Source organism: Strix aluco, chromosome 3 (assembly GCF_031877795.1).
Source record: "Strix aluco isolate bStrAlu1 chromosome 3, bStrAlu1.hap1, whole genome shotgun sequence".
NCBI lineage: Eukaryota > Metazoa > Chordata > Aves > Strigiformes > Strigidae > Strix > Strix aluco.
The window spans coordinates 76,325,044-76,346,176 of record NC_133933.1 but is presented as its reverse complement, the minus strand read 5'-3'; the positions used below and the strand labels follow the sequence as shown (position 1 = coordinate 76,346,176).

The 21,133-nt window shown below is 39.9% G+C and overlaps 1 protein-coding gene across 11 annotated transcripts in view; it reads right to left on the bottom strand.

Annotated features, from left to right (window-relative positions):
- Positions 1-17,935, bottom strand: part of FAM184A (family with sequence similarity 184 member A) — a 77,643-nt gene extending 59,708 nt beyond the window's left edge. For all 11 annotated transcript variants that reach the window (XM_074819239.1, XM_074819241.1, XM_074819246.1 and 8 more), the window contains exon 1: positions 17,422-17,935. In XM_074819239.1, coding sequence (XP_074675340.1) covers positions 17,422-17,589 — 168 coding nt within the window. In that variant the 5' untranslated portion in view covers positions 17,590-17,935. The remainder of the gene's footprint in view (positions 1-17,421) is intronic.
- Positions 17,936-21,133: the final 3,198 nt, after the last annotated feature.

Genomic DNA, 21,133 nt, shown 5'->3' with positions numbered 1-21,133 from the left:
TTAAGTTCTTCTATTCTGCTCTAAAAATCAATCTTTTTTTTTACAAAGCCACTATAAAAATGTCTAACACAGTATCATTTATGTCAATAAAATTGCTATTTTAAGTCTCCCATTTTTTTGGCTAGAGTTGGCTAAATTCTTGATACAATCACATCTGTACTTTCACCAACTTTATTTTAATCAGAAATAAATATTTAAGTCATGTAGTTATTTGTACTAGACAGAAAAATAAGTCATAAGACTCAAAATAATCTAAAGTCTAAAAAATTAGAGTCCTGTTTTCTTCAAAATCTATTTCCCTGCTTTATCATTCAAGATCACTTTCATCGTAACTCAAGACTAACAACTTATTCTTAAAATCTTAAATCTAGTCCACCTTCAAACCCAACTCCCTATTTAACTTTTACCATCTTAAGTGTCATGTTTTTACACATTTAGTTTTCACTAGATATTTATGATGAAAAGCTGTCTGGTCATTGACTGGTTTTGGATTTCTCCATACATGGCCTAGCTAGAAACACACAGTTTTTAAGGAACTAAGAGTACATAAGACAAGTTGTCTTGTTTTTTAAAAAAAATAAGTAATTTTTGTGGAAGTACTCACTAATATTGGGAACTGAAGCTAGAATTAAAAACTTCAACTATTTAGAATGAAAGGGATTTGGTTTTTTTCTTTTACTTGGGAAGGGGGGGGGAGGGGGGAAGCAGGGGTGGTAGAGACAGAAAAACAATTGTGGAACTGTAAAGTAAAATGAAGCACCTGCATTTCTAAATTTGCTCTAGAGGATATCCAAAGCAATATTTTTGAGTGCTATCACCTGAAAACATCACAAGTATTTTTGGATAAATTGTAAATGAAATTGACACTAAAGAAAGATGATCCCTTTTCCTCTTAGCTCGCCTGTAAACCTGAAAGCAAGGCGTAGGCAGCATCACTTATATATGCTATTCATTCTTGCTGGTGAATCCTCAAGTGTTGAGCAGATGAAAACATTAGCAAAAGGTTTCTTGTATCCCATCTCCTCAAAGAAACAGCAGCACTGTATGACAAGCCAGAGAAAAGGTCTTCCCAGTTTCACCTCACCATCAAAGCAAAGTTCATTTTCAAACTTTCTCTGCCTGCAGGTATTTTCCCCTCAATGCTTGATCTATTTTCATTCCTATTTCCTCAAGAACTTCTGCAGATTCTATGCCATTCCAGTATCTAGTGGTTCCCCACAGCAGAAGAGACCAGTCAGCAAGAAGATACAATGCAGCCTCTACAAAGTAAAGAGGAATTTCTCACCAGTGGTTTGAAAGGCACACTGGAAAACAAATCCATTTCTTGCTCATAACTGTGTCTCTACTTTCCAGGCTTGTTTAAGAGAAGGAAAGGCATGGAGTCTTCCAAACAAGTATGCAGCTATGCAGGAAATAAATATTAGTGAAAAGCATACATAGCAAGACTCCCAACTTGGTATTTTTATCTACAGCACTTTTCACTTTATGGAAAGCCTTAACTACAAGTCATCTCTGGAATTTTAATGGTAAATGCTAATTTTCCAGAATAAAAAAAAAAAAGGAAACTCCAACCAGAAACTTGTCTATTCATGGGATTTTTAATAACTGCAGAAGAATTTGAGCCACTTCCCAGAAATATCATTCTACCTTGAAGTAATTTCTCTTTCCTTTCTCTGGAAAGAGTGATACACATTTTCATGAAAGAAATAAAATTCATGTTCAAACTAAGGATTGATCACTAAGCTGCTGCTCTTTTTTTTTATGTTATAGGAGCAAAACCATGAAGTAAGCAAAGAAGGTAGCACAGTCACTTTTGCTCAAATCATACCACTTGACAGTCCAAGTTTATTCTCATAGGATACTTTCCAGTAACCTACAGGTATCTATCATACAATGAAAAACATTCATAGTTTGTAGCTACCTCTCAATATTTACACAATACTGGCTATTAGTTGTCATCTCACACCAACAACTGAGAGGTTTCACACATTAACTACTATAGAAACAACATATATATAGGATCACAGAAGGGCTGAGGTTGGAAGGCCCCTCTGGAGGTCATTGAGTCCAACTTCCCTGCTCAAAGCAGGGTCAGCTAGAACAGACTATGCTGGGTCTTGCTCAAGTGGGTTTTGAGTATGTCCAAGGAAGGAGATTCCTCAACCTCTCCGGGCAACCTGTTCCAATATTTGACCACTCTCAGAGCAAAAGAAGTGTTTTCTTACGCTTAAAGGAAATTTCCTATGTTTTAGTATATGCCTATTGCCTCATCTTTTCATAAGGCACCACTAAGAATATGTCTGCTCAGTCTTTACTCCCTACCATCTGGTATACACACACATTTGTAAGATCCCCCTGAGCCTTCTCTTCTCCAGGCTAAACAGTCACAGCTCTCTGCCTCTCCTAGTATGACAGATGGTCCAGTCCTTTAATCATTTTAGTTGCCTTTTGCTGGACTTGCTCCAGTATGTCCATGTCTCTCTCGTACTGGGGAATCCTGAACTGAACCCAGCACTCCAGGTGTGTCTCACCAGTGTTGAGTGGAGGGGAAGGATCACCTCCCTTGAGCTGCTGGCGATGCTCTTTCTGATGCAGTCTAGTATGCCATTGGCCACCTTTGCCACAAAGGCATATTGCTGGCTCATGTTCAACTTGTTGTCTGTCAGGACCCCAGGGCCTTTTTTCTGCAAAGCCGCTTTCCAGCCAGTCGATCCCAACCACACACATGTTATGCTGCGCCAGATGCAGGATTTTGCATGTGGTTCCTGTCAGTACATTTCTTCAGCCTGTCCAGCTCTGAATAGCAGCACACCCATCTGTTTTATCAACCACTTGTCCCAGCTTTGTAGTGTCTACAAACTTGCTGAGTATGCATTCTGCCTCATCATCCAGGTCACTAACAAAGATGTTAAGCAGTACTGTCCCCAGTACCAGCCTCTAGGGCACACCATTAATGACTGGCCTCCAACTGGGCTTCATGCTGCCGAGCACACCACTTTAAGCCCTGCAGTTCAGCCAGTTTTCAGTCCACCTTAATGTCTACTTGTCTAACATACACCTGGAGAAAACACAGGCATATGACAAACAGCAGTGAAGATGTTACTAATTTTAAATTTCCTTAAAAACAGTCCCACAAAGAAGACTGAATACCAGTTTTTCCCTAGTCTCTAGTTTATTTATCAAGATCCATAAAGCCTGGGCAGTTCCTTCCACAAGGTTTTTGAACCGTTCAATTAAAAAAAAAAGATTGTGTAGGCTTAAGTAGAAAAATTGTAGTACCTCCATTAGAGAACTACAAGAAAATTGATGTCCTGGTAAAAGCATACAATTATATCACTTTGTCCTAAAGCACCTCTTCCATTCGTCCCATTAAATACAGTAAGTGGAATCCTGTGACTCCTCAACCTGAACATTCAGTTACCAGTCCAAAATCTATATTTTCTTATTATGGTTATCCAGTTGGATCTAAACTTCATCAGTGACATAACCTTCTGGAGAGCTACCTTAGTGAATGTTCTTAAAAAGCCATCCTATGTAATTGCAATAAAGGCTTCTACTATTGCTTCTGTTTGGCAGCTAGAATACAAAGCAGCTTATTTTAAACATACTTACATTGTATAGATTTGCTCAATTTGTGTCTTTTACAATACTTACTTGATTACACATTAAATGGGAGACATTAACTCCTACTCTTCCAGCAATTCATCATACAAAAGTCTGTAGGTAAGACTGTTCAGAATTTTTCACCTCCAACAGAAGTTCCCCATACCTGATGGGTCAGTCAAATAAGGATCTTCACCAAGACCTCAAGTTTTGGGTGTGACAAGCTATCCTAAGAAGAAAATCTGTGATAGCTAATATGATAAAGATGATTAAAGGAAAACCAATAAACCTTCTTTCTTCAGCATACATTAAAAATTCAGCAGTTGAGAAAATAGTGGCAATCATAAATCAAGGAACACATAAATCAAATATAAGTAGACTTGCAAGAAAAAAAATATATTACTGAGCACTTGTGTGCAACTTCACGTTAAATAATTAGCCGAAGGCCTCTGGCCCTGAGGTGGGTACAGGTCTGTATCATGCATGTGTCAGTTTATATATATATTCAGTCTCTCAAACAAATGCACCTGGTTCCAACTACTACTGTATGTCTTCATTTTTCCTATGGAAAATGGTAAATTGGTAGCATATTGCTAAAAACACAATTAGCTAGGAGAAATGATCTATGTAAGCCATTTACAGAGAACACACTCATAGAATACTGAGAAATTACTGAGGCACATTTTAAGACTATTCTATGTACAACGCAGTTTCCAACACACCAGTTTTAATTCCATAGAATTATAATGTCTTAACTTCAGAGACAGTATGGAACAACTCGCTTTACAGACTAAAACTTTTAGCAGTGGACCACAGATTTGCTGAAGTTTTCAAATACCTTTTAGCTAGCAAATAGCATTTATGCTTTCATTTGTTTGAGGTTTTTTTTAATAATAGCACTCAAAAAACAGTAAGCACAAGTATCTCCAGTAATTATTGCACTCTTACTCCCACAACAGCATCAAGAAAGGTTCTAACAAAGAGGACAGATTTTGATACCTTTCTGTTCTGCTTTTAGCAGGTGCCTCTCCCTAATTCTAATCTATACTTTACAGAACTTCCATGGTTTTCTACCTATAGTTCAAGAGTTAGAAAGACTGTGTACGATACAGCTTCCAAACCAACATCTCTTCCATGAAAATGTAAGGTTATTAATGATTTTTAAATTCCCCCCCAAATTAAACAAGCTCAATGCATACCAACAGAGCTACATGCATTTCAGAAACGTCTCCTTTCACAGATAAGAAGTTAAATAAATGCTTGCAATTGTCAGCTTGCCATAGGGTTTCAAATAAGTTCTTAATACACCTCCTATATTTTGGGCTGTCTTCAATCACAGAACCAGGACGTACAATGCAGAGTTTCCAATGAAATCACTGAAGTTCCATTAAAATGGAACATTAGTGATATCAGTGTACCTTAATAAAGAACGAACATGTCCCCCAACCCAAACATTCCAAAAACAAGCAAGAAGTAGTAACAGACTGATTACCGAAGTATTAAGTAACCACAAATTCCCTCACACTTACCAGACTTACCTTCTACTCCAGCACAAAACCCAGAACTGACACAAACTAAAGAAACCCGATCATCTGAGTTTCTCAGGCCAAGTAAAAAAACAAAACTAAAGTTTTAAATGCTTTGTGAATATCTGCAAGGAAAGCAATACAAGCTGCCTTGTCAGGCTCTTGAGCTACATTACGCAGAAGATTCATGTCTGGTAATACTATACTATACTTCAGAAAGCAAGATATGAAATGAGCTGTTAATGCTTAAGCCCTCTAATCCTCACCTCCCATAACCTATACATGTTGAGAAGTGAAATCTGCATTGTGGCTTCAGCTTCCATCCTGTCCCAGTTGCCTAAAAATAGATTAAAGTTACCTAAAAATAAGCTATGCAATCTACTGTACGACATGATCTCTGTTTGAAAGCAACATAGCTTTCTTTAGAAAACAAGCATAAGGAAGGTATAACCCGAGGTGAAGGTGTAACCACCAGGAAGTTCATCTGTTTCAACATCTGATACAGCCTACTGGGACTCTCAGAGAGCAGGTAACCTACTGTTTATAAAGGCAAACACAATTGTGTAAGAGAAGACCAGCTATGCATTATACCCCCAGTTGTTATGCATAAGTCAGTGACTTGAATTAGAAAGTCTAATTAATCATATTACTTCACGTGTGCTTATTTTCACAGAAGAGAACATGTAAGAGTTGACCAAAAAAGGATGCATGATTGAAAATTCCACTGTGATAAAAGACAGACTTGTGAAAATAGTCTCTTACAACCCTCTAATGAACAGGAATAATTTAGATATTCATTCTACACACAGGAAAAAATAGTTGATTCAAGTTGTTACAGACTGGTTTAGTGTATACTTGCAACTGCAACTTGATGCCCTTGTGCTGGAAGAGGTGTGGCAGTACCAGCACCCAATCTAAACCCCTTTTCAGTTCTGGGATGTTAACCTGATTGATAGAGGTTATGTCAGACACAACCATTACAAATCTGTAGTGCAGTTAAGTTTTAGGCAATTTCCTAAGACAGCTAAATCTTGAGAAGCATACTGAAGGTAAAAAAAAGTGAAAAAAATATTTAGTGACAGATGTACAAAGTCCCCAATCTGTCTCCTGGTGAGAAAGAATCACATTTACCCTCTAATCATCTATCTAGAATAGAGTTGACACATCTACTATATGATTGGACCTTTCCTTTCCTCCAAGGAAAACAGGATAGGCCAAAGGGCTACTCCAAATTGGTTTAGTCTGAGCTGCATTTCCTTACAGATTTATTTCTTGAATATTTGCATATTTGATTTGAGCCTTTCAGATATAGAGATCCCTAGAGGAATTTAAGGTAATATGTTTGTATTACATCTGTTCGTGGGTATTTAGACTCTGGAACAATGCACTGGAAAGTTCTCAAGAGCTGAGAAACTGACTTTGCACTGAAGACATAACAATAGTTTGCCCCTGGCAAAACAAACAAACAACATAGCAAAGATCTTCACTCTACAAGAATTGTTCCATATACAAACAAACAAATTTTCTCCCAGCAGAGTTACATTACATTCAAAGCTTCCCAAACCAAAAGTAGCAACACCTAAGTGGAGAAACTGGGTTAAAAAGGTAGTCATCTTACAGACCTGTATCACTGGTTTTGATTAATCAAAATAATTGTTTTTAAGTAGTATATAATTTCATGATGCTACTTCCTCTTCTTTTGAGAACTACAAGGGCTTTTGATCTAAGATACTTTGGGCAACATCCAGAAATAGATTACATAATTTTAATGAATTTTATGAGAAGACAACTGCATTTCCAACTTTCAAAAAACCTTAAAAGAACGCAATTATTTCAGAACAGAATTAAACCAAGTATAAATACTGAAGGAAATAATCAATTCTTGTGTTGGATATTCCCTAAGTCGGCTTTAGGAAGTCAGACTTGAGCCCCTCTTTTAGGGTCTTGACAATATGAATAAAATGTTGCTGCTCATTTAAATATTCTCAAACATTTCTTAATTTGCTAATTGACAGAACTCCCTGAAAAAACTTTAATGCTTGTTTTTATTTTCATTTCTGTTATTTCCAGGCTTTTGGGAAACCACTAAACAATGGCATGGCACACATTTTGAGATAAGTAATTCACTGTACTTCATACTGTACAGTGTAATCAATGTTATATCTCACCGCACTCACTATGTAAAAGGATTGGGCAACTGTAGCTATATAAGCTGGGCCTCTAAGGAGATCTTGCTAGTATGGTTTGCCTAACAGGAAGTAAAACTTACTTGCTTTTGACATCAGTGCCGGTGAAGCGGAGGTGTGCGGGCGGGCTCACACTCAGCACCACGGAGAGCGGCGGGCGCCCGCCCGCCCACCGCCGGGCCCCGCGTTCAGCACCACGGAGAGCGGCGGGCGCCCGCCCGCCCCCGCCGCGGCAACGGGGCGACACGAGGCAAGAGCAAAGCCCGCCACGGCTCCAGCACAACCGGCGGGCAAAGCGTCAGCCAAGGCTCCGCTTCACAGGTCTTCCAAAAGAAGCACGTACAGCCTCAGACCACTAAAATATACACATAATGTTCTTTGATAAAATCAGTTCCTGTAGATAAACTTGTGACTACTCTCAATTCTTTGACAAACTACTGGGTTTTTATGCTTCTCAGACAAGAGAATTTTCTTTCTGTACACTTAAACAAATTCCTCCTTTTTCTGTAAGAACCTATAAGAATCCTTTTTCTATATAAAAACATAAGAGGCTCAAGATTTGTAGCAAATCTAAAGTCAAATAAAGCATGTCAGTCAGGACTTAAATAAGGGACCACATTTACCGGAATTTCATGTAGGCACATGAAGAAGCATATACATTTTACAGTGAGAGGACATCACTTCTGTCTCCAACTTTGCCAAACTAATAGTTTTCTGAAAACAGGAAATTTAGTTTCCCTCAGGCACAGGGATCATAGGCCCATAAGAAAAAAAAAAATCTTTTAAATTGCCATTAGAGAAAAAAGTCACATTACACAAACAGCTATGTCAAAAAAAAAATCTGGAATATGGAATATAGTTTATTCTAGAGTATCAACTCATAGCTATGGAAAATAATACAAACCAACAGAAGCTCAACTTGCTTCAGGCTCTTGGCCTGTACAGGAGGTGCAAGGATACGTAACATAGCAGTGCCTGCTCAAATATAAATGACAAGAATGATAATCTCATGCACTAGGTATTTGGAGGTAAGGCAAAATACATGCAATACACCAAACTGAATTGTCTACACTGTAGATTGAAAAGGTATACATGGCACTGTGAAGCAGAGCACGGAAATAAAGGCAAGATAAGAATCACAGGAGTAGAGAGAACAGCCACAGAACGTTCCCAGATCAGCTCAAAGAACATGTAAACTGATCATCATGTCAAAATCTAGTCTCTGTTTTAAGACATATTTTTTTCAAATTCTATCTCATCATATAGCAAACAGCCATATGCTTTTAAAAAGAAAAAAGAGAAAAAAGATGACTGATTTTTATGGCATAGGAACTTAATGGAGCTATAAGTTAATGCTATAATGTTAGATACAATATGGAAAGCTAGTGAACAACTCAACCACAATAATGGATCAAACATTTCCAAATAAAGTTCTACCACTCAGTGACTTAATTATAAATAAGTACTTTTTGTGTTAAGTTATATAAGTAGTATACATTACTATGTTGGCAATATAGGTTAATGTTGGAAAGACAGACATAGCTTCTCAAGGTGTTTCCAGAACTTTAACCTGTAAACATATCCTTGATTACTTATTACTACCAGCTACAAATAAACTATATTTTTTTAACATGTGAAACCTATACTTATAATTACACAAAGCAGATGAATTTACATCCTTTTCCCTAATCTTTATTACAGAAATAATTTACCATCTTTTTCATTTGTCAAATTTTAGAAGGACAAAGACAGTCATAGGAAATTACTGAAATACATTTTAGTATCACCTATCCAAACATATCAGCATCCATACTGCAGAATACTAGATCTGAGAAGGCAGCATCAGACACCCTTTACTAAGTTACAGCTTTCAGTTACGTTATGAGCAAAACATTGTTCCATTTAAAATCTCTGGATTATAGCACACCTGTTTTCTAAACACATTAGAGTTCAGGTTTCTGGAGACAAAAAAATCTTAGAAAACTGGCTGGAAAGACTACTTTAACCTCATAAAAATGAAAATAGAAAGCAAGTATTTCTTATAATCACCTCATATTACTTCTTTTAGTCAAAAGGTTGTCTTTCATTTAACAGGAGCATCTTGAACAAGAAGGACTTCATGAACTTTTTAACAGTAGCTATTTTTAAAGGCTGTCATTTTGAGTCTAGCCAAGTGACAACCTCAGCAAAAGGCTGTTCTTCCTCACAGCCTTCTAGATTCACTTAAAAAAGCCTGACCAAAGAAACAGAACCAGGTAATATGCATTAAATAGGACAAGATGGTGAATAGCTTTAGACTGGTTATGCTTCTACTGGTTATTTTTGGAATGCAATGCCTTTGGTTATTGGTATGGTATCAGTCATTAGAAGAATACATAGAAGTCTGGCTTACTACTGCCAAACTTGTATCGGTCAAGAGACATACACATCTGATTTCATGATGTTATGTTGAGATTTGCTGCATTTATCTAGTAGTAAGCCTACAAACAGTAAGAAAAAGTTAGTGAGGATTTAAGGTAATGCCTCCCTCCTCCACACAGTTAACAGGAGAGTAAAGTTTTCAGTGGAGACTTAGAGGGGTAGGGAAACAATAGTATCACTGACAAAATTACTCTTTTTATTAAAGCCAAAGTCTGAGTTTAGAGAATGCGATACTGAAAGAATTTCAGTGGTTAGAAGCTACTTGAGGCTGCAAGTTACTGTACCAATACAATGACTTATGACAAATAACATTTCTACAGATGTGTTAGATGCACTATGCATCTAACCGTACTTCTAGACATCAAAAAATAAAGTATGTGCGACTGATAGGTTTCATGACAACACAGAAATACCCAAATACAAACAATGCTGTTACTGAAGTTTTACAGTGTTCAAAGAATGTACAGAACCACTATGACAGATTAAATTGCAGTCTGACTTTTTCTTAAAAAGTGGCAAGATTCATCATTTTGAAACAACTCTTTGCACGTTCATGGTATTCCAGATACCCCCCAAAAAAGAGAGGCTGTCTTTTGCCAATACGTTTTTATAAGACTTGAAAAATCAAAACTCCTTGCAGGATTGAGTACTTCAAAGTGCTGTGTCCATGCCAATTTACAAGTGTACGAAGAAATTAATCTATAAATACCTTGTACAATTACATAGAGTTCAACCATTGATTTTCTTTTTCAAATATACATAAAATACTCTCCTGTTTACAACTTTCGCATCTGGAGGAAAGTATTTCAGTATTACGTTCTTAACTCTCAACTGACACTTTTTTGATTTTATCTAAATCAAGACAATAGCAAATGCCTTCTTTCATAATGCAGTACTTACCTGAAAACTGTAACAACAACAGCAAAAAAACCCAAATCAAACTAAATTTCAAATATTTCTTTATTTTTTCGTAGGATTTATGTCATCATATGTAAAAAGCAGCTAAAGGCTGACAGATGGTAAACTTTAGGGATGTCACACTATCAGGATTCATTTATGGCCTGGATGTTCTTTCTTTAGTTTTAGATTTTTGACACGTTGATAACATTAAACTTTGTACCAAAATCTTCATTAAGGATATTCAAAGAAAATCTGAAAGATGTACTGATGTATTAGATTTAACAGCTGAGGTACATATCAGAGCAACAGCATCTAACAGTTTTCCAGCTCCTTGTAACTCTATACTATTTAATTATAGCAATAAATAAGATTAAGCATAGAGCAAGAGGATACATATAGAAACACATAATCATTTAGGTTGGAAAAGACTCTTAATATCATCAAGTGCTACCATAAATCTAACACTGCCAAGTCCACCACTAGACTATGTCCCTAAGTGCCACATCATGTTATTCATCCTCTCCCCCAATGTATTTGTCTCTTCATTTTGATTACTCTTTTGGATGTTTGTAAAATGTGAAAAGAAAAAAAACATCCGTTTTAGAGAAGCTGATATATGCACAAGCATATAAAAGCAGTATTTCAGACTAGTAGCTTTGTGAATGTGTGATCAGACAGTTTTCCAACAACATCACACTTTCAGTTACACACACAAAAATATATCTTTAGAACACTAAGCTGTCAGTGGTCTCAGAACTCCAAGTCAGTAGTCAACCATTAAGACTATGCAGATGGAGAGAAAAGGAATTATTTTTTTTAAATATTAAAAATATTTCATTCTTGTCTTACTTCTTTCTTCTTGATGTCTTGTGACAAAAGACTGTATGGTCATTGATCTAATTCACACATACCTCAACACTGAGCTCTAAAATATACCCATATCAGGTCCATATAGCACCCCTGCAATCTCACCTTACAGGTGTGCAGTGATAATGAATGGAAGAACCATTCAAGGCATACATGGTTCCGAGGTCTTCAAATTATCAGAATAATTAACTTTTTTCAACTAGTCCCAATTGGGAAAAGACAGCATTAAATAAGAGCTCCCAGACTTCATATCAGGACTGTCAACTTTTAAGATCCCTGATCTCTTTTTTCAGAGACAAAGAGCATATTAACTAAAACACCAAATTCCATCAGTTTCGTCCTACAAAACATGGAAGGTAAGAAGGACCTCTTCAGGTCTAAATTAGAAGCCACAGCTGCTTTAAAGCTATTCTAAGTGCTTCAACTAGCAAGTATTCAGATAAAGACAATAACTGCTGATTTTATTTAAGGTTTGAAGAAGATTTTGAGAGCCTGAAAGCTCTACTTACTTTTTCTGAACTATACCAGATGGTATTAAAGATATGCCATTTTTACCCAGTCCCATCTTCGTCCTTATACCATCACGGGTACAGAAAACTTCTCTTCTGTGAATATCCCCTGCTAAGACTATAACTACTGCAGAACGAGGACAGTCAGAACACCACATGGACAGAGTCAGAAATGGACAATAGAGACTATATTAGTATGACTAAAAAAGAAAAATATTAAGATACATGCTTCAGAAATATTGTGTCTCTAACCTTCTCGGCTCCTACCTTCAGTCTGGCCCTTCTTGGAGGACTTACTTCAGCTATCTTTGGAATAATTAAACACAAACCAAAATGAAATATCTCCAGAGAAATGTAAAAAAAATTTAATATCTAATATTACACTTTTATATCTTCTAGTCCTCAAAAACTATTTTTACGTAATAACAAAACATAATATTCATTCCCACATTACCAGTCAGAAGCATATGCAAAAATTTTGACATTCAAATATGTACTCAAATCACACCCGCCTCAAAATTGCAGTGCTTTTCATGCAATCCTAGAACTGTTAGCAAATACTGGCCTACTGCCAATGTTAACACACATTGGAGAGATGACATAAGGCTGCTTAAAAAACTAAACCCAAAGCTTTTACAAAACTGTTAATGGTATCAACTACCACATGATGACAGCTAACATCAAAACAGTTCTGCGGGGTTTTTTAGATTCTCATTTCTTCCCTATTTTTAAGGGGTCTTCTTTTAAGTTTTCTTATAGTCCAATGCACAATGAACCTTCTGCAAGAGGTTTAGTTATTTTGTTTCCTGAGGCAGAACGCTTCCAAATAAAAACTGACGAAGTTTTACTGCAAACATTTTGTTAAGAATCAATACTATAAATATTAAACCCTATAGCTCTTTCTTCCATAGCACTGCATTCTGTGATAGCAGAGGGAGACCTTTAACCATCCAAGCAAAAAAGTTCACACAATAAGAAGCATAAGCATCTGAATTAAAGATCATAAATTTTGTTCTTTATTCTTTGAAATAAATTTACTATCTACATCCCCAAGCAACTCACTGGGTTAACTACTACATTAACATCTACTCCCTAAGTACTTCTCTCTAACACAGGAAGACAGAAAGGAAAATAAAGGGAAAAAGAAATCAAATAATTTTTTTTTTTTTTAAAAGCTTCCCAAATTTATACAACAATCTGATGGCAGAGTTGAGAACAGAACTCTGGTCTCAAGAGTCCCAGATTCTAGTTCCTTGTTTACTGAAGTACCGTGCACCTTGAATAACTTTGTTGCCTTAGTCTTTGAAGGAGTTGACTTTTTCTGGAACCTTTCCAGAACTGAACTATCCAGCTCTAAGAATGTACCAGAGATCAGAGTTTTGTACAGTTTCTAATTTGTATTAAATAGATAGAAATGATCACTGAAGTGTACACATCACTGGCATGGCACTTACAGACACATCTTCCAGCTAACGTAAAATTTCTCCAACTAATGTCATGCAACCAAATCAATGCTGAAGCTTCTCATTGCATAATCCCAGCACGGATCATGCAGTTATTTCATAAAAGTCAAAGATTCATGTTGATGTCAAAGCTTGCACAATAGACTTTGCAGACACATTTAGGATATAGATTTGTCAATCACAAGTGCTCAAGCCACAAACTACAGCACAAAAATTAAAAAAACCCCACACACCAAAAGAAAAACACTTCAACTTGCACTCTTCTGGCAATTGTAAAAACAAATCTCATTCTCCCCTACTGGTGTAAGCACAGCAGCAACTTGCTTTTTGTTTTCTATTCCAGTTGTCTTATGTAACTAATTAAATATATATATGCATATTTTCATCTGCAGCAGGCATACTTCAACACTGCATTACCACTCCAGCATGCAGTAGTACAAACACATATATGCAATTTCACAATCACAGTTTATTTCTTGTTGGCTTTAATCTTGTGTCAGATGCTACCTTATCCCCAAACTGGTACACAGATCTTTCAAAATGCCTAAAAATAAGGAGCTTATACTGAAGACGAAGACCTAAAATTGCTTCAGTTACAATTTACCACAGTCTTTAAACATGACAGAGTATCATCTTATTTTTAAAGCTGTATTTCTAACTACTTGTTTTACTTCCCCCTGTGAATTAAGCATATTAAAGTTAAATCAAGTAAGTCTTTCCCCCCTGCCCAAAAGTAGAAATATAGTTAAGCACTGCAGAAGTGTTGTGCTTAGTGAAATGGGTTTGTATTTTATTTTGCCTCACTCTGAATTACTTATTAAATCTGGTTATTAAACAAATTTCACCTTTTGTGTTCCTGTGTTGTTTTGATTAAAACATCAGATTCTCTCTAAGTAACGACAAAATACAACAGAGGAATCCTAATTTTGGAATTTTACATTTACTTCGTAAGTGACCTACATGTTCTGTGAGAAAAGCATTTTCTTCTGCTGCCATTCACTGCTCATAATACAAACTGTACAAGGATAGTCAAAAATAAACTATTGAGTCACATTTCTTTTGTCAGAAGACAGAACCTGTCTGGATAACTTAACTATGTGTATCCCTTTGGCAATGCCCCATGCATATTTAGATTTTCTTTTACTATGCTATATTGGTGAGTTTGTTTTCACCTGGTAAAGCACCTAACTTCAGCTCTAAATCCACTGAGAGACTTAATATATGTTCAAGGCAGTCTTAGAGAAGAGTTGGAAGACAAAAAAAAAAAAAAGGGGAAAACAGTTGGAAGGTACGTGAGAACTGTCTTTATATAAAGACATTAAACAGTGAGAAGCACAATTAAGAAGTGGTATTCTTAATAAGAAGTTCCTACATTACTGAAGAGGAATTCTATACATGTACATTAGTAAGCATTTGACAAAGCCAGAACAGCAGAATTTAGTCAAAAGACCTTTACAGAAACATCCTAGTATCTTTTTCACATCAACTTATTTCCAGAAACCTTCTGCAAAGTGAAGTTAATTCTTCTCTGACAGTTAACTCTCACTTACAGAAATTATCACGTTTATATTTTTCCCCTGTAGCTTGAGTCCTTTCTCAATGATTAGTTTCTTCAACCATCTATCAAATGAGGCTTCAGATTCTAGAGCAGGTTAGAAAGTTTAGATTATACTTTACCCAGAAGTTTCTATACTTCCTTTAAGCCTCCGTTTCGGCAAGGTCAAGTAATGAACAGTAATGTAGGACCCGAGCCCTCTAACCTCAAAGCTGTCAAAATTTGCCCCTCTACCTCAATAAAATTAATGCTATAGAATACTTTTTATCTTAGTCTTTAAATTCTTAGTTTTATTGTTGCACTAGGAGCAAGAAAAGTATTTTTATTATACATCCTGGTCTACATGTAAAAATACTGGTTTTCACTCTAGACCTTCAGCTAGTACAAAGATCAGATGATTTTCCAAGTTTTCTCCCTAAAACTTGAAAGCAGAACACAAGCACACAGACTAAAACATTACCAGAATCTGCAAGTCACTGGGAAACAAATGCAAGATTCCAGTCCTGCAAAAGTCCAACTCACATGCAAACTCCTTGTACAAGCACATAGTTTATAGTTAAATACACAGGCAGAAGACTGCTCATAGCCTTTATTTGTACTACTCTGAAGTCTTTGGCAGGATAGACATGCACACAATTTCTAGAATTTAAGAACTCTACCATGGATCATAAAAAAAAACTTATAAAAACCCAGTATTTACTTTCACTCTGTCTTTTCACACTCTGTCTTCCAATATAGAAGTTCAAAATATTCCAGCACCACACATTTAAATTCATATTTAACTCACATCCACCTCAAGATATCTGACACATCATAACTGAGAGAGCACAGGGCACCTGCCCAGTGATGTGGAACTCACAGATACACACAAATGACTTCACAACAGAAATAGAACACTGTTTCTGAAATCAACTATAAACTGCTGGGTAAATACCTACAGAAAGGAAGGGAAATATATCAAAAGGACACACACAGACAAATAAAAATTAGTCTTTGAAAGTATTACTTTGCATATGCACTAGGCCTTAAAATAAGTCTAAAATACATTTATGGTCTCCAGGTGCTGTTTGCACCTTTCAGGGAGCACAAGTCCATAGTAATATCTTCAATATTTTATTTCATAATTTGTATGCACATGGAATAAAACCAAAGAGATTCTTCAGCTTATTTTAATTCTACTTTTCAATTATGCAATTACAATTTTAGTTCCACTGATGTTAACAATGAAACCCGACTCTGATACAAAGACAAGACAAAATTCCCCTCAGTCATCAGTTTTCCAATACATTAAGGTACACAGAGCATCATGATACATACTATTTTTAACTGGTCAATGGTGCATCAACTGTGCATAAATATGAACCATCTCCACTGTGAGACTGCCAGCAGTCTTCATTCTCTTCATTCTTAGTTCCAACAAAACACCACCTTCATCCATTTTAGCATACAATTGAAGAATACCAGAGTTCCCACTGTGCTTTTAAATTACCTTTAAATGTTTTAGCTATGTAATTCTTGACAGAAATTATTTCTTCTGCTTTCTCTTTAACAAACATAATCTGCCTTTCATTTCCTAAACAATGCTCTTCAACTACGGCTTAAGCATCATACAAGACATATTACAGCACCAAAGCATTTTTTTTAAGTAAATCATAGTTACAATCACAGCTGAAACGTGGGGTCTACCAGTCTTAATATGCTTTTAAAACATATGGTTGTAGTTTGACCCCGGTCTTTAACAAAGATACAGTGTATTTTCTATACAGCGAATGATGATGGAAGCTGTTCAATCAGCAACACAAGACCAGAGATATTCTCACACTTCGCCCTCACCACCTAAGGTTTTTAAGGTATTACCAGACACCTTAAATAAGAGCACTTCTCTTCAGCAAAAGGAAAGCAAGCATCACTTGAATCTCTCTATTTAAAAAGACTCCGAGAGAGCTGCCTGAGAAGCTACAATTGTTACAGACTAAACGGCAAGTACCAGCCTAGCGATCGGGGATCGCCTCCCGCACACGCAGATACCTGGCTGTGCTAGACGGCATTTGGTCACAACTAACCGGGAAGGGGTACTGCGGCAGTTTCCGTGCACGGTTCGCATCCGGCACCCGCTGCCCCCAGTACGCCGGGGCTCCCCCGCGGGACGCCGGCTCGGCGGGCTCCGCTCCCCCGGGGACCGAGGCTGCTCCCGGGGCACGGCGGCCGCCCCAGGCCCGGCCTTCGGGCCACAAACCCGGCCGCATGCCACCCGGGTTTAAGAGCAGCCCCGAGAGGCAGCCCCTCCTCAGCCACGTCCCTGCCTCGGTAGCGGCAAGGATCCAGGGCAACAAAACCGAAGAGGAAGAGAGCGAAGGCGGCGGAGGGCCCGGCGCGGGGACGCTCCCTCACCTTCGTGAGCTGGGCGATCTTCTTGCTCATTTTGAAGTGCAGGTCCGGGCTGGGCTCGGCGCCTGGACCCGGCTGGGCCGCGCCGGAGCCGAGTTTTCCCGCGCCGGGCGCGGAGCCGCCGCCGTAGCCGTGCTGCGGCTGCTGCCAGCCCATCCCCGGGGTCGCCATCTTCACCGCCCGGCCCCCGCCGGCACCGGCCCTACCGGGGAGCCGCGCCGAGGGCGCCCCAGCCGCGAAGCGCTGCCCGAGGCGGCTCCGCCCGCCCCGGGACCGGCCTCGGGCACTTCCCCCTGCCGCCGGCCCCCACAGCCGCGCCGGGCTGCGGCGTCAACCCCTCGGGGCCGCTGCGTGAAGCGGCGCCAGCCTCGCCTCTCCCCGTCCGTCCCGCCCGGCACCGCGGGGCGAAGCCAGGCCGGTCGGGCCCGGTCCGGCCCTGGAGCGGCCGTGCGCGGTTGCCGGGCTCCCGCCGGGCTGTTTACGCCGCGCGGCCCCCGCGTCACTGCCCGGCCCCGCCCGCGCGCTCGCCCGCCCGCCCGCAGCCGCCCCGCCTCGGCGGCAGCTGGGGCCGCGCGCACCGCCCCCAGGGCCCCGCCTCCCCCTTCCCGCGGCCGGTGCGCGCGCCGCGCTCGGTTCCCTCCCCCGCCCCCCGCGGCCGTTGGCGGCAGCGCCGGGAGCCGTTAGCGGGGGAGGGGGAGGGGAGCCTCCTCCGCAACGGGGGCGCCGTTGGGGCAGGGGCAGAGCGGGAGGTGGCTTTAGGCGGGGTTTCCCCTCTGTGGCTGGGCTTGGGGCGTGTGAGCCAACCGCCGAAACCTCGTCCTCATGGAGAGCCCTGAGAATGCAGAGCGTGCCGGGGCCGGGGGCTAGGGCAGAGTTCCTCAGCACTGGAAGGGCGCCAGGGGCACTACAGTGCGGTGTGTGTGAGGGACTAAAGTGCGTGAGGTGTTGTTGGCCCCTGGGTCTAAAACCATAGAATGGTTTGGGTTGGAAGGGACTTTAAGATCACCTAGTTCCAATCCCCCTGCCATGGGCCACTAGACCAGGTTGCTCAAAGCCCCGTCCAACCTGGCCTTGAACACTTCCAGGGAGGGGGCAGCCACAGCTTCTCTGGCAAACCTGTTCCAGTGTCTCATCGATCTCACAGGAAAGAATTTCTGCCTTATACCTAATCTAAATTCTTTTAGTTAATCTAAATTCTTTCAGTTTAAAAATTGTTACCCTCATCCTCTCCCTACACTCCCCAATAGACTCCCTCCCCATCTTTCCTGTGGGCCCCCTTTAAGTACTGGAAGGCCGCTATAAGGTCTCCCTGGAGCCTTCTCTTCTCCAGAATGAACAGCCCCAACTCTCTCAGCCTGTCCTCATAAGGGAGGTGCACCAGCCCCCTGATCATCTTCATGGCCTCCTCTGGACCTGCTTGAGCAGGTCCATGTCCTTCTTATGTTGGGGGCCCCAGAGCTGGACACAGGACTCCAGGTGGGGTCTCACAAGAGCAGAGTAGAGGGGGAGAATCCCCTCCCTCGACCTGCCGGCCACACTTCTCTTGATGCAGCCCAGGATACAGTTGGCTTTCTGGGCTGTGAGCACACATTGCTGGCTCATAGTCAGTTTTCCATCCACTTAAACCCTCAAGTCCTTCTCCCCAGGGCTGCTCTCAATCCACTCATCGCCCAGCCTGTATCTGTGCTTGGGATTGCCCTGACCCATGTGCAGGACCCTGCACTTGGCCTTGTTGAACTTCATGAGGTTTGCACAGGCCCAACTCTCCAGCCTGTCCAGGTCCCTCTGGATGGCATCTCCCTTCCCTCCAGCGTGTCAACCGCACCACACAGCTTGGTGTCATCGGCAAACTTGCTGAGGGTGCACTCAATCCACTGTCTGTGTCGCCAACAGAGATGTTAAACAGCACCTGTCCCAACACCGACCCCTGAGGAACACCACTTGTCACTGGTCTCCACTTGGACATTGAGCCATTGACTGCAAGTCTTGGAGTGTGACCATCCAACCAATCCCTTACCCACTGAGTGGTCCATCCATGAAATCCACGTCTCTCCAATTTAGAGACAAGGATGTCATGTGGGGCAGTGTCAAATGCTTTGCACAAGTCCAGGTAGATGACGTCAGTTTCTCTTTCCTTATTCACCAATGCTGTAACCCTGTCATAGAAGGCCACCTGATTTGTCAGGCATGATTTGCTCTTAGTGAAGCCCTGTTGGCTGTCACCAATTATCTCCTTATTTCCATATGCTTTAGCATAATTTCCAGGAGGATCTGCTCCATGATCTGTCCAAGCACAGAGGTGAGACTGTATGTACTGGTCTGTGATGGAGTAAGTGCCATTTTCACACAGTAATAGGTGGTAGGGGCAAGTAGCGTCCTAAAATTGAAGTAGGTAGTAAATTAGATAAGCACTTGACTGCACAGTTACTTCAGGTTCTGAGGGAAGAAACAGCATGGTGCTTGCAGACTGGAGTGACCCAGCCGCATGAAGGGGGAGGCATTCATTTGAGCTGGCCAGTCTCTTCTGTGGCTACAGACACTGCCTCTGCAGACTGCAGTTACGGACCCATGATCTGATGAGTATGGAACAAAGGTTCCTTCTTGAAGGAATTCACAGATGAATTTAGTATGTCCTTTAGCTTGGATTTGACTGCTCTCTTCTGTTTCCATCCTGTGCAACTCCTGAGAATAGCCACCCTCTTCAACAATTTAATGTCTCTTTGCTAGGCTCTGGCCTTGTGAGAATATATATATATTAATGTGCCTGAACACATTTGATTTCCCGATTAACAGACTCTGCACTCATCTTTTAGAGAGTCCTTGCTACTCTCTGTTGAGTAGTTTATCTTTTTACTGCTTTTTTTCCTGCTCTAAAAAATCTCTTTGCCTGCATTCTTTGTAGGCAGACAGAAGTATCAAAGAGGTAAACTACAAAAATACATGGCTAAATCTGTTGTTCTCAACAAGGGTATGGAGAAAAGTATGACTTAGAACTTGCAAATGATAGAAACAAGTGGAATAGTAAATTATAAGAAGAGATACATATTACAGAGCTATGTACCTCACTTGCCAATAGAGATTCATCCTTATATAGTATGATACAAAACATGAACTGCCAGTGCAAACCTGAGGTCATGAGGCAAGGGAGATGCTCTGACATATAGACTGGACACTATACAGAAGGTACAAATAGATGTTGCTACTTTTGTACAGATTGTCTGTGAGAGTACAAGAGAAATACTTGCATCGAGGTCTGGGGTCTTTAATTTCTGTGCATCAACACACTGGAAAGGTGTTCAAAAAAGGGCCAGAAGAACCACAGAGGTTCTGGAAAAACTCTCATATATTGAAAGATGTAATAAACACAAACTATTTTAAGAAGTTATTTAATCCCAGTCTTTAAGTAGCTGTGTTGCCTTAAGCTCAGAATTTGCATTGTTCAGGAAATTCTGACGTTGATTTTCTTTTTTTTGTTTCTGAAGTGGCCCATTCTGGCAACAGAGAACAAAGGACAGATGGTGCTTACCCAGGCAGTGATTCATACAGATGAAATAAAAGGGGAGGAAAGAATATTAGGAGCATCTGTATGAAATCTGTGTCTATAGATTACATCCATGAATAGCTTATACTGTTAATTCAGTTTTATCAAATTAAAAAATAATTCAGTGGCAGAGGAGATGACTGTGATTTTTCATGTCTAGAAAGGTCAAACTAC